Source organism: Phoenix dactylifera, chromosome 11 (genome assembly GCF_051530095.1).
Source record: "Phoenix dactylifera cultivar Ajwa chromosome 11, Ajwa_hap1_PhDact_Kaust_v1.1, whole genome shotgun sequence".
NCBI classification, from domain to species: domain Eukaryota; kingdom Viridiplantae; phylum Streptophyta; class Magnoliopsida; order Arecales; family Arecaceae; genus Phoenix; species Phoenix dactylifera.
The window spans coordinates 5,791,052-5,801,329 of NC_143200.1; the positions used below are offsets into that span (position 1 = coordinate 5,791,052).

Sequence of the window (10,278 nt, forward strand, 5' to 3'; positions counted from 1 at the left end):
ACTCATATCATCTCACATCCGTGGATGCCAGAAGCAGCAATTATTGGTTTTAATTGGAAGGAGTGATACCGAATTCCTTCTACCTATGTATCTCAGCAGCTGCTTTATGGATTGTATGCAGTGAAAATTCCAAAAACCCCAGGCAGAGGAGTTCTCTCTCAAAAATTTAGAGAGGGTTCATATTTAGAACAGTCAATCATTGTAAATCCTCATCAGTGTAAGAGAGAACTTGCAGAGATGGACTTGTTATAGGGCATAAATTTACAGCTTCTAAATCCTTCTATGACCTGCAAGAATTATTAAGCATCCTTGGTCAGCATGAGATTGGCTGCCCTCGAGCGAGAACTTAAAGATGGTCAGTTCTGGACGCAATTTTTGAAGTTCGCATGTGGCAAACACACGTACTATATTTACACATTTAGCAAATTTCTTAAGCCAATTACACATTCAGTCTTCTGTTGGCAAATAAGAAAAAGCTATGTGAAAAAGGTTCCCACGACTAGCTAGCTACCACTCAATGATTTACAACGGCCTATCTTTAAAGCACAAGATAAGGAGGCTAAATGAACAAATGAGCATCCGTGTGAACTTGACCGTCGATCATGAATAATGTGCATTCAGCATCTCCCGATATACCATATCAATGAATTGGTTATTCTGTACAAAAGACATGCAGAAATCCAGATTAAGTATCTTTGCCACTGCATTGTGCACATTCAAAAAAAAAAAAAGATGTAAAAATCAACAAAAAACTACCAAGAAAGAAATATCTAAATCGAAAGGACCGCCTTAAAATAGAAAAATCACAGGCCGAATACACTTGGTTCATGAATCGCCAGAGGGTGCAACAAGAGACTCATTCAGCCAACAAGTATTAGTAAAGGTTGAGGGAGGCCCAAAAAAACTGCAGCCCAAGCAAATTTCAGAGCAGAAAATGTCAAGTAGGTGAAGCTCATAAACCCAGGCTTTATGTAAATTGGAAATGGCGAGCTGGTTGTATTATGATAATTCCCTAAGTATCATAAATGAGGACTAGTTTTGATGAGAAGAAAGATGCAGAAAAGGAAACATGTTCGTAAATTAGAAGATGGAGGCGGCGAGGATTAAAAGGAGAAAAGTATGAAGCCATCAGCAGAAAAAGATAAAGATGCAGAAAGGAAGAAAAGGAGTAACCAAATAAGGAGAGAGAAGAAAGAAGCACATAAGAAGAGAATGGAAAGAAAACATGCGGTTAGTGACAGTGAGAAAAAGCAGGGAAAGTTAATAAAAGAAAACTAACTAAAGAGAAGTGAAGGAATGGAACAGGGAAAAAACAGTAGGACTCTTGGGTTTAGAGGCCATATGAGTGGATGAAAGAGGGAGGCAACTGGAACCTTAGGGTTTAGATATAAGAAGGGAGAAAGAAAACTGGAGTCAAAGTAGCGGACGAAGGGAGTTGATGTTGGTAGGCCAGAGTTTATGATGGTCAAATACAAAGTCAGCTGCATTTAATGGCATGCCACCGATGCCAAGGCAGCTAGGCAATTTGTAAACATCTAGCTCTCTTAAGTGCTAAAGCAGGTTTAAATGGTTAAATGGACTGCTTAAAGAGTTTGAAAACTTCCAAGATTGAAAAACTAGAATGAAAAATAACTTATTTTTTGTATGTCTAAAAAAATCATTATGATTAAATAAGCATAAAACTTCTATAACAGTGGAAGTGCCAATCATTCAATATATAGGAGAATTTCATGAATGCACTCCTTATTTCCTAGTGCGTTCACTCAGTGTTTCTATGCAATGTTTTCTTAAGTACATTCACTCCTTATTTTCTGTACGTGTGTTGATCTTGTCTTCCTATTTCACCTGACCAGTTCCAACTTTAAATTAGGTCAACCAGAACCTTGTTCGCCTATATATAAGATAGACTAAATCCAGTCCACCAGATCGAAGTCGGACCCGGTCAAGTGAAACCTCTAATAATACAAGGATCACAATTAAAAATAATAATAAATTGAAATTTAAGAAAATATTTTCACCTAAAGATACAACACTTTACAGGAATTAAAGACATAGATGTTAGATGTGGTGAGGGACGTGTGTTTCCTTCTTACCTATCCTCTTCTTCCTCTGACTTCTAGTATTTACATTACCCTTGGAATGGCTGACCTCTAGATCAAGATATCTCTCTTTCCTCCATTTTAATTTCTCTTTATATATATTAGCAACTTTATACAAGGGATTTACAAATCTCCAGTATCTTAATCCCATAATTTCATTAACTAATTCCTTCATTTGCATAAATATGGTATGAGAATCTCATCTTAATGGAAATACTAGGTTTACTAGTGGAGTAACAGGATTTCAAGGCCTATTCAGTTTGGTTAAAGTAGAATAATAGGAAATAACCAAACTTATCCCAGGTTATTCTTCAAGACAACCTCTTGTAGCCCACTGAATAGGCCTGTATAACCCACATTAATTCCTTCATTTAAAAGGTCAACCACCACATTTTTCCCCACCCAACCTGTATAACCCAAAGTAGATATACACCACCAAAAAGGCAAAATAACTTTTTGAGGTTAACATGTTATAGATGAGTTTATTCTGAGGTACCCCATTGTTTAGGGTATATCATTCCACTAGCAAACAAGGGCTGAGAGAAGCCCAATTAATATGGGTACATAATTAGATTTCTCATACCGAGGCATATCAAAATGCATCCAAGCATTCAAATGCCTATTTTAACAACCTTACATGGTGGCAATGCAGAAAGTGCTTTTCCTTAAGTTCAAACTTTTCCGATTATAGAACTCAAATTCCTAACTGGGTCATGTCCTAGTCATTTCCCGAGGACAGGTCAACTCTACTTATTAAGTCACGCTCACCTCCATCTCCCAAAAATATATCATCACAGGCAAAATAAAGTAGCATGATCATAAAATGATGTCCATAGCAGCAATATTCATGCAACTAGACTAACATTATCAGAATTGGATAAAATGGTGACAGCATAAAACCAAAGAATATTACCTGAACAAGCCTCAACAATGCATCATGGACTTTGTCTCTTGTAACAACTGGGCCATAGTTTGGAGCTGGAGTGAGTGAAGAAGGTGGAGTAGGCAGTGGAAAGGATTGAAGTAATAGAGTACCATATGGGTGCTGCATGGTCACAGGAGGATGAAGTGGTGGGGCAGTTGGCATGGAAGATGAAATTGGTGGCATCATCAATGCAGAAGATGGTGTAGCTGAAAAAAGTGAAGGTTTAACAAGATTTGTAGCATGACTCTCACTGCCACTGCTGGATTCATGAGCATCATGGAGCGGCATCACAGGAGTGGATGAGGTTGGCAGAGTAGAGGTGGATTGTATTGTTGGCAATGGGGATGGAGTGGCACTTAGTGTGCGCGAAGATACAGGGATAGGTGCAGAAGGTTGTTGTGGTTGTGCTGCAATAACTGCATTTGATGCATGTCCAATACTCACAGCTGCCTGCAAAACATAAGAATTCCATGTCAAGGGTAGGATTATCAAATTATAACTCAGTGTGTACTCATTCTGAAATTAATAACTGCTGCAAGCAATAGAATAATCTATGGTAAATGAGTAAAATTGCCCTCGCATAAAGACAAAAAAGGGGATTGACAAAAAAGAAGACAAAGAATATGCAATAGCAGCACATAACAAGAAAAGCAATTATTTACAAAGGTACATACACTGAAGACATTCACAAATGAATCATCAGGAACATCTGGAACTGATGGGGCAGCAGATGACATTGGTGGCCCTAACGGACCTTCAATGACAGATAAACTAGGAACAGCTTCCAGTTCCTCAAACTCACTGCTGCAAATACAGAGGAATAAAATCAAACCACAAGACACCTTACTCACAGAATACAAATTCTCAGATTTACAAGAGATATAAATCAGAATTATACGTGTTTTTATTTGTGAATCTGCATGTGCGCATATAGTGTATATGCACCCATGCCTGTGCACATCCATGTCTTGTATGTGTATGCATCAGAGAGGATGTGACCAGTATAAAATGTTCTACTTGATACATAGGGCCAACAAATGAAGTGTTCACTTCCAAGAAAGGTAATAGGCTTGATCACAAACATAAATACTTAACTAAGTATTAAACTAATAAAACTGTTAAATCATCTGGCACCAGCTCTTCTTTTTATGTAGTATTCAGAGCCCGAAGTGATTAATCTGTTAAAGAGAATCTAGTATTACATGAAGGGCCAAAAAGATCAGCAAAACGAAATCAAGGCAAAGTAGGGTGCATGTGCTATCCTGTCCTTCTCATGCTCATGCTAGCAAGGGAATTAGCCCTTTAATTAACATTTTCTTTCACCAAGTAGGAAAATTCCATTTACTAAAGACTGCATTTATCATTATCAACAATTTTAGCAGCATCTCTAAGGACATAAGGACATGGATCTTGCATTTTGAGTTGTTTCGGGAACCTACATTTCAAGGAATTCTTTAAACCCCTGCTTACGCAACAACATTATTATAGTCGCCATTCGACCAAGCCATTAAACATAATCACACATGAAGATTCGTGTTGGGTTGACAAAGGGTTGGTATTAAACTGACAACAGGTAAAATTTTATCCATGTGGAACCTTCTTGTACAACTGTGCATAAATAGTCCCATCTTAACAGGATAGGGCTTCACATTGTTGTACATGTGATTTGAAATCCTTGTAGAGAATTGTAAGCCTTCAATGGAAATTTTCTCATACCAATACAATAGGCAAATACCAATAAAGCAATGAGCTGTTACTACTAATTTAATAAACCTGTTTTCATCACATTAATGTTTCAAAGTTTTTAAGGAGGATTCTATGCTGTTCAGTCAAAAAGAAAAAGAAAACATGAATTTTCAAGCCTCTAGATGGCTAGAGCAAGACTTAGATATTTATTCAAATAGTTGTAGATATTGTTGCAAGTTCTAAGCATAAAACATCAGACTAGTTGTCACTATCAGCTATCTCCACTGGTTTACTAGGGACTTGTATGCCTTTAAGGAAGGGTGTTAAATAAAAGAGAGGAAGAAACAAACCAATTAAGTTGATATCTTAAAAGACAAAAATTTAGCTAACAATTTTGTTTAAATTTTAACAAGAACTTAATGAGTGACATGGCGCTTTTCTGGTTTAAATTAGTCAGAGGTGTATGCCACATTCTGCAATAGCATAGGCTTCAAATAGAGACTACAAAACAACAGATTGAAAGGCTTTTTTTATTCCCTTACCATGCATTAGATCCAGCTCAACTATAGCTTAAGATGTTTTGTAGGAACTTACACAGTCAAGAAGCATGTTCCAAGTGTTCAAAGTATTATAGTTCAGGGTTCAAAGCACCAGGTGTAGGCTTACCCTAACTTGCAAGAACCCATTCCTCTCATCTTCTCAATAATTCACCAAACTATAGGTAATAATTAAAAATAGGTAATAATTAAAAATAGGTAATTGGAATATAGAAAACTATATTCAACCTAAGTGAATGCTCCAAAGCCTACCTAATGTTGATGTTGACTATAGTTAATTTAAATAATGATCAGCAACAATACCTAAATTTCACAGTATAGAAGAGCAAAGATGGGCATACATAAGTGTGCAATATATAGCATGACTACAAGTATGCAGTGTAAGACATGGTCCATATTACCAGTAGCCCACCTTACAAGTACCATGTCTTACACCCCATAAAAAGGGAAGAGGGTGCAACAAGACTGGTATGAAGACATGTCATTTAGCAATGAATTTTGTAACTACAAGCAAGCAAATTGAAAGAAACGTACTAGGGATTAGTCCGAAAATTAAAGTGCTTGTCGAAGACAAAATATAGCTTTTGAAGAAATATAATCCATCAATTTACTTAAAATTAATAGTATTAGCTGTTACAATTTTTCTTCAAAAATAATTAGATGTGCTAAAAGATACCGTACAGCATTGTCAAACCAAATAGCAATACAACTAGTCAATAAATAGATACAAAGGTTACAACATATCACCCTGACGATAATTCAGCAAAATTTTGCTCAGAAAGTCAGAGGCATGGTCCAAACTATCAGATCGACATGAAATTTATGAACGAATTGGGAGAGCAAAAGCACAGGATGGGTGACACAGCAGTATTAGGACAGCATAATGAATTTAAGAATTGTTGCATAGTACCTTTTCGTTGAAGATACTTTAGGCATCGGAGGGACTTTGAAATATGCACTAAGTATCCTGAATGAAAGAGAATATTTTAGTATGACAAAAATGTAAATTCCTCATCCAGCAATAACTGCAGCTCATGTCTCATACACAATGTTAGGTTTCTAGAACATAAGGAAACAAATAAACATCTAAATCAAATATTCATTAAGTACCCTGAATGGAACAGAATACTATAGTCTGCTTGACAAATATAGTCATAACTTTTATAATCAGATTAATATCTAAATACGAAACAAGATGATGATTTCCTTCGCTAACCTTTCATTATACAAAATTCTAAATACATCAAACCATCTGAACAATAAACAATAACTCTCCTTGACATCAGTTACCATTTCATGATTCATGAAGCAAATGTATATATGATAAATCCAAAATATTCAAAAGGCAAGTTAACTAATCAGAAACTGGAGGCACCAAAACTAATTACCTGCTAAAAAGATTTGCGATTGCTTCACAGTCATCTGAGTTGTAAAACCATATTCCATTAACTTCCTGAGCTGCATTTCGGTATAACAGATATGGAGCCTGGACTTCATACTCAAAATCTCCCAAGAGATCCTCCACCAGGTTATCTGTTCATAAGAGAAAGTTATGATTTACATGTGAAACCTGCTTCTATATGCTGACCAAATTAGATGGCTAAAATGGGAATATGGCATCCAACTGGGTTTTGAAATCTCATTGCCATCTAATTGTTAAAATAGACACTTCTTCAATCAAACTGCAAAGAAACCAAATGCCACTGACTAGCAGGCTACAGATGGGAGTTTTCCAATTTGCTCCTCTTGTCAAACAACCCAAGACCAGAATAGCTTGGACCATCAAAGCTATCAGTAAGAGAATGTGTCTTGTCTGAAAGTGTTCTGGAATTGTTCCAACTCAAAATCAGCAGAATGTTTTGCCATAAATGTGCAAGAACCACACGTTGTTCCGCAGATCATGGTGACTAAAGTTTTAATAAGTTAATTACCTTATAATGATTAGGGGTTGAAGTAATGTGTTCTGGTGGCATGCCAGCCTGGCACTAGCCTCATACATAGTGGTACTGTGCCAAACCAAGCCATGTCAGTGCTTTGCACAACAGCCTGCCAAGTGCTGGCATGCAACTGGTTCCATAGCTTTACCAAGTGCTGGCAAGGCACAGGCACGCTATTTATGATGCCTTGTTGTGCCCATGCCAATTGACACTTGAATCCATGTAAATTCATCAAAATAAATCACCTGTCAAAAACTAGGACACTAGTAAAGATCATATGTTTCATATATATATGCATATCAATCAAATTTATTTGCAATGTAACATATCTTCCATCACAAGGGCAACCAAATTAACAAAGTTGGTTAGATTCATCATATAACACTCTGAACAGAATAGTAGCAGAATCTACAAGAATGTATATGGTAGTTTCCGACAACTAGTATGAACATCTCAAGAAAACTAAAATCTAAGTTGCACTTCAGTAGTAGTTGTCAGAGCATCCTATGGGGGCTGACATAGGAGCTTCATAGTGCATAAGACAGACTATAACTCTTATTCCTATGCATAAGAGAATACATAATGCAAGCACGAAACTGACCATAACTCTTATTGGAACAAACTATAAGTATCACAAAGAACTATAAGTCAAAGTTGACAAGGTTGAGACTAATGGGGATGGTCGCCACAATTTCCTCATGATCAAGCAGTCACAGCAGAGTAATTGGAGAGTTAATAGCCCCAATTATTTTGTCTCACATTATTGTAACTAAGCAAGACTTTGAACTGTCTGATCATTTTAAACTCAATTCAACTCATGCTACTTTAACAGTCATCTATAATTTGCACAAAGTGACAAGAATCATCAGTGTATACCAGCAATATGAGGATATATTTACATATCTAACCTAAGCCTTAGGAAATACATATGTATTTAATTTTTATTTCCCTCTAGTACATTAATTAGCACAATTAAGCCCCCGTATACCAACAGGCTACAGGCAAGAAGAGCTATCTGCACGAGTAGATAACGATGATGACATCAAACATGCAGGTCTATACCTGTGTTGCGTCGGTTCATGACAATGAACTGAAATCTAGGCTGTGCATTCCTGCAAAAAATGGATTTTTCTTTATAGCAGTTGGAAAAAATTTAACAAAAGTCAGACAATCACAACTAAGAAGAATGGCAGAACACAACAAACAATATAAATGTAGAAGAAAATCTTCCAAAAAATCCTTTTATTCTATCCATATATTAGATAAAAGAAAGGACCAAACAAGAAATTAAAGTTTCAGCAGCGACTCAAAACAAAATCAGAACGCAAACGCAATGAGATCATCTAATCACCTCTTAACGACGAAGAGCGATCCTTCCACGTCCTTGCGGCTCTGCCACAAACAGAAAGAAAACCCCAATCAGATGGACAAGGGCAAAAAGAAAAAAGAAAAAAGAAAACAAAAGTCGAACAAGAAGGAATCAAAAAGGAAGATCGGAGCGCACCCATTGGTTGAGATCGATGTTAAATTCGTAAAGAGTGACGTGGGCGGCGGTCATCAGGATCTCCTCCACGGAGGGATCCATCCGCTGGAGGACGGTGAGGTTGAGCACCTTGGTGCTGTGTTGATCGAGGTTGGGCATCAGCTTCCCGTTCTGCGACATCCTTGCAGACCCAATCCCAAACCCTAACCCTTAACCCCTAATCCCTAACCCTAACCTTTAATTCTGAGAGGATCGAAAGGGGCTCATCTCCCGCGAGAAAGACCTGAAAGGGTTTCGAATCGGTCGAACATATAAAGGTATAGAGGTGGTGAGAGAGAAGGGGAAGGAAAAAGTATGAGAACGAAACCAAAATTGGAGAAGAAAATATGGAGAGTTTTTATTGATGGGATGGGGGGATTCAGAGAGGCCACTCTGTCAAAGACCTGTTTATGAGGCATGTGGAGAATTTTTTTTATCACTGTAGTAGTTTTTACAAAAATAATATCTAAATATATAATATTTAAAAAAATAACATTGACTTCTTTGGTTGTTCATAAAATCATGTCACATTATAGAATAACTTACATGTAGTTGTACATTTATTTTTTAAATAAATAAATAAAATATATATTATTTTTAATAAAAAAAATCTTACTGTATTTTATCTAAAAATTTAAGAATATTTTTGAGAAAACATTATCCTAAATTCTAACTATTGTGAATTAGATATTTTTATGTCCCGCAATTTTTCTTTTCGATAGAATATAAGAATTTTATTTTCAGAAAAAATATTTTTTAATTTTTTTGAAAACTTCTATCAAATATAAAGCATTTCTTATTTTCTGTAGACCGTATATTGTCTTCCTCTTTTTTTTTTTTTTTTTTTTTTTGCTAAAGAAAAAGGGGTAGGGGGGAGGAAGGGACAAGCCCACCCCCGCGTAGCAGCCCCCACTGGGCCCCCGCCCCGCCAGGAGAATGTTCGATGCGGGCAGAAATGGCCGTGTGTTGGGCACCCCGACCGGTTTTACTCATACCCTCCCCACCCGTAGGCCCGGCTCAGCTACTCCTCTGAGCTCTGGCTCGAGTCCCACGTGTGAGTACGTCACACCCGGCACCACCCCGGCTACTAGTGGTTCAAGAGCGGTCCTACACCACAAGTCCAAGCAATGGCCAAAGTAGTGAGCTCCGGTCCACAATTTAATCGTCGCCGCAGCGATTCGAACTTGGAACCTAATGGTTAGAATTGCTGCCCAGTACCACTAGGCTACCACCTTGGTGACATATTGTCTTCCTCTTCATATGATCCAAATATATCATATGAAAATAGAGTAAAGACTATCAAGCGGCCATTTTTGCCATTATAACAAGAAGGTTAATAATACCCCCCCCCCCCCCCCCCCCCCCCCCAAAAAAAAAAAGACATTAGTTGTGTAAAATCATTATTTTGCCTAAACAAATGTATTTTATTTTTATTAAAAAATAGTGTAAATAGTTTAAATTCTCATTATACATTATATAATATAATAGACTCTGTCACAAAACATTGTAATGTATGCTGTGATAATATATCAGCTTGTCATTGTAAACCTTG

At 37.0% G+C, this 10,278-nt stretch overlaps 1 protein-coding gene across 2 annotated transcripts; it reads right to left on the reverse strand.

Moving 5' to 3' along the window:
* Nucleotides 1–372: 372 nt before the first annotated feature.
* On the reverse strand, nt 373–9,126 carry LOC103720744 (mRNA-decapping enzyme-like protein). Of its 2 annotated transcripts, none has more exons than XM_008810594.5 (8): nt 8,709–9,126; nt 8,556–8,596; nt 8,267–8,316; nt 6,656–6,800; nt 6,178–6,234; nt 3,699–3,828; nt 3,013–3,474; nt 373–657 (listed from the first exon to the last, which is right to left on the reverse strand). In XM_008810594.5, exons 1-8 carry the CDS (start codon nt 8,865–8,867, stop codon nt 601–603), a joined length of 1,101 nt encoding a protein of 366 aa, XP_008808816.3. In that variant the 5' UTR covers nt 8,868–9,126; the 3' UTR covers nt 373–600. The 2 variants fall into 2 exon arrangements, with proteins under 2 accessions (XP_008808816.3, XP_008808817.3); XM_008810595.5 differs by having other exon boundaries at nt 3,699–3,825; nt 8,709–9,122.
* Between the last annotated feature and the right edge of the window lie 1,152 nt (nt 9,127–10,278).

Coding starts and splice junctions, on each gene's coding strand:
- LOC103720744 (XM_008810594.5), bottom strand. CDS start 8,867: ATGTCGCAGAACGGGAAGCTGATGCCCAACCTCGATCAACACAGCACC. Junction 8,597..8,708: donor ACATCGATCTCAACCAATGG/GTGCGCTCCGAT, acceptor TGTTTGTGGCAG/AGCCGCAAGGACGTGGAAGG. Junction 8,317..8,555: donor TCGCTCTTCGTCGTTAAGAG/GTGATTAGATGA, acceptor CATTTTTTGCAG/GAATGCACAGCCTAGATTTC.